The sequence below is a fragment of the Eimeria tenella genome, genomic scaffold, assembly GCF_000499545.2.
Source record: "Eimeria tenella Houghton genomic scaffold, Eth_scaff458, whole genome shotgun sequence".
NCBI lineage: Eukaryota > Apicomplexa > Conoidasida > Eucoccidiorida > Eimeriidae > Eimeria > Eimeria tenella.
Genome location: NW_013543379.1, coordinates 1 through 2,919, shown reverse-complemented (window position 1 = coordinate 2,919; position 2,919 = coordinate 1). Strand labels below are relative to the sequence as shown.

The 2,919-nt window shown below is 55.9% G+C and overlaps 2 protein-coding genes across 2 annotated transcripts in view; both read right to left on the bottom strand.

The window, feature by feature from the left end:
• Window positions 1–1,868, bottom strand: part of ETH_00011470 (uncharacterized protein) — a gene marked incomplete at both ends in the record, with an annotated part of 7,074 nt that extends 5,206 nt beyond the window's left edge. Inside the window, 3 exons of the mRNA XM_013377092.1 lie at window positions 102–426; window positions 1,487–1,674; window positions 1,800–1,868. Of these exons, the coding sequence (XP_013232546.1) occupies window positions 102–426; window positions 1,487–1,674; window positions 1,800–1,868 (582 nt within the window). The remainder of the gene's footprint in view (window positions 1–101; window positions 427–1,486; window positions 1,675–1,799) is intronic.
• A 47-nt stretch (window positions 1,869–1,915) lies between these two features.
• Window positions 1,916–2,771, bottom strand: ETH_00011465 (uncharacterized protein; the record flags this gene model as incomplete). The annotated part of the gene is made up of 2 exons (XM_013377091.1): window positions 1,916–2,267; window positions 2,389–2,771. The coding sequence occupies 2 exons, from the start codon at window positions 2,769–2,771 to the stop codon at window positions 1,916–1,918; spliced, it is 735 nt and encodes a 244-aa protein (XP_013232545.1).
• Window positions 2,772–2,919: the final 148 nt, after the last annotated feature.

Sequence of the window (2,919 nt, the reverse complement as noted above, 5' to 3'; positions counted from 1 at the left end):
TGCTGCTGCTGCTGCTGCTGCTGCTGCTGCAGCAGCTGGTGGCGGGCGTCGCTGGCCAAGGCAGCTAGGTCTTGCTGCCACTCGTGGGCCCGAGGCCGCACGCGGTGAAGCCCGCGGACTCTGCCGCCTGCAGCCCAGACCCAATCCGCGAATTCGCGCGCGGGGGCCCTCGAGGCGGGGGGACCCCCCGAGGCCTCCTGGCGGGCCAGCTGGTCCGCGAGGAGGGCCCCCAAGTCCTCGCGGCGCAGCCCCTGGTACCTGTAGGCCAGAATTGTGAGGCCTATTAAGACATCGGGGTGGGAGAACTCCGAAGCTGGAGAGGGAGCGTCTTTGCCAAGAAACGGGACTGCCAGCAGCTGCCGACTCCGAGACAAAGCCCCCAACAGCAGACCCTCCTCCACCTCCTCAGAAGTCAGCAGCCCGTAGCTGCACCGCACCCAGCAGCAGAAGCAGCAGCAGCAGCAGCAGCAGCAGTAGCAGTGCGCGCCAGGGGCTCGAAAATACGGGCCAGAGACGCAAAGCATTTAGTGCTGCGGCTGAAGTCTTTGAAGTGCAGGAGCCAACTTTGGGAGTGGCAAATGTTTTGGATGCTTTGCACAAATGCACTCGGAAGTCTTTTCCTGTTTTTGTCTTGAGGGATTTTCGGTGTGTACAAGAGCTTCTTTATATTTGCATGTCAGTGCTGCCGTAGGCATAAATATACTTAAGTGCTTCTCTTTATATTTATGCATATAAAAAAAAAGAAAAAATTCATAAACATATGAGTGCTTCTGCATAGTATGTATATGCTTATATATATATATGTATTATACATATAAGTGCTTCTCTATTTATATAGATAATATCCCTGTACATATATGAAACTGTATCATCTCTATATACATACATATATGTGTGTGTGCCACTGAAGATGTGCACATATATGTATACAAATATTATACACCTATTTTAAAGAAACAATTCAATATATAACTCTGCAATCAAATGCACTTATTTGGGGGCATCAGCGTGGCTTTACACACAAGCACAGTGTCTATTATATCTAATTAAACAAAGGCGCAGAAGGAGTAAAAAGAAATAAAAGGAAAAGAAATAGAAGTAAAGAAAGAAAAAAGAAACGAAAGTAAATAAAGAAAAAGAGAAAGAAAAAGAGAGAAAGAAAAAGAGAGAAAGAAATAGAAAAGACGCAATGACAAACTTGCAAGCAGAGGGACTGCTGCAAAGGCCAAAGCAGCCCCGGCCCAGCCTCTCTGGGGCTTTCTCTGGGCCATTTTCAGCAGCAGCACCAGCAGCAGCAAGCTGCTAGGTGCGGAGTGCCTGCAGCGAGGCAGCAAGAAGAGAGGATGGCAGCAGCAAGGAGGAGCAACAGCAGCAGAAAAGGAGACGGAAAAAGGGAGTGGAAAGGGAGGCAGGAAGGCCGCGAAGGCGCAGCAGCAGCAGCAGCAGCAGCAGCAGCAGCTGGCAGCAGCAAACGCAGCTTTCTCACTGCACTCTGTTGGCCTTCTGCAGCGCATGCGGCAGCAAAGAACACAGCCACTCCCGGGCCAAGTTCAAAGTCTTTAAGTGAAACTCTGGCAGCCTTTCTACTGCATCAAAAAGCCCAGAATAAAGGCCCCCACCAGTTTCCAGCGAGCCCGCAGCGGGGTTTGAGGGGCAAATGTGCAGCGGCAGCAGCTGCAGCAAGCAGCAGCACACAGCAAGTAGCATGCAGCAGCTGCAGCAGCAAGCACACAGCAGCGCCAGCAGCAGCGGCTCCAGCAGCAACTGCAGCAGCAAGCACACAGCAGTGCCAGCAGCACTGCAGCGCCAGCAGCAGCAGCATCTGCTGCTGCTGCTGCTGCTGCCGCTTCGGTCGGGGCCGCCGCCATGCAGCAAGTCCCAGTGTTTTAGTGCTTTTTATTTTCTGCATATATTTTCATGCTTCTATCTGCTGTGTCTGTCTCCTAAGGGCCCCTAGGCAGCTCTTGTGCTGCTTCTTTCTTGTGCTGCAGCTGCTGCTGCGCTGCAGCTGCTGCTGCATGCTCACAATGTACTGCTGCTGCTGCTCCTGGGAAAGGCCCGTGAGCTTCTTGAGGCGAAAGAAAAGGCCCAGCCAGGGAGCCAGCAGCGGTTTGAGGTTGTCGTGGTACCAGGCGGGGGACAGCAGCAGCAAATGGGGACTTTGCTGCAGCGCCTTTTGCTGCACTCCCTGCTGCAGCTGCCGCCGAATCAGCCCCAGCAGCCGCCAAGTCTCCGCAGTGCCGGTGCAGGAGACAGTTGTTTTCCCGCTGCAGCCACAAAGACACAGCACATCCTGCTCCCTTGCTGTTGCTTCTGCGGGGCCTCGCTGCTGCAACGGCGCGCCTTGGCTCGCAGCAGCAGCAGCAGCAGCAGCACGCTGCAGCGTACCTGTAGAAGTAGAAAATTGCGTCGAGGAGGAACCAGGGAAGCTGCCAGCGCATGCCCTCGTCATCTTCGAAGAGCCACTGCAGCGGCTGTTCAGTTTGTCTGGGGGAAATGAGGGGTTCGGTGACGCCGTCGGCAGCAGCAGCAGCAGCAGCAGCCGCCGCAGCAGCAGCAGCGGACTGCTGCTGGCCGAGCTGCAGCGGGGCCCCGGGCCGCTGCTGCTGCTGCCCCGCAGCAGCAGCAAAGCCCTGCTTGGCCGTGAAGTCCAGCGGCTGCCTCGGGCCCAGCGGCCAGTGCAGCTCGCTCTTCAAAGGCTGCAGCACTTCATCAATTTCATCAATTATTAAAACTCCATTTTTGAACAACTCCAACACCCGCAGCGCCATGTCCAGCTGCCGCCGGCAGCACCGCAGCTGCTGGTCACTCAGCAGCTGCGGGGCCCCCAGCGCCGACGCCTCCAGCCCCTCCAGGGGCCCCCCTGCTGCTGCACACACACGCACCGCCCCCCGCTGCTGCTGCTGCTGCTGCTGCTGC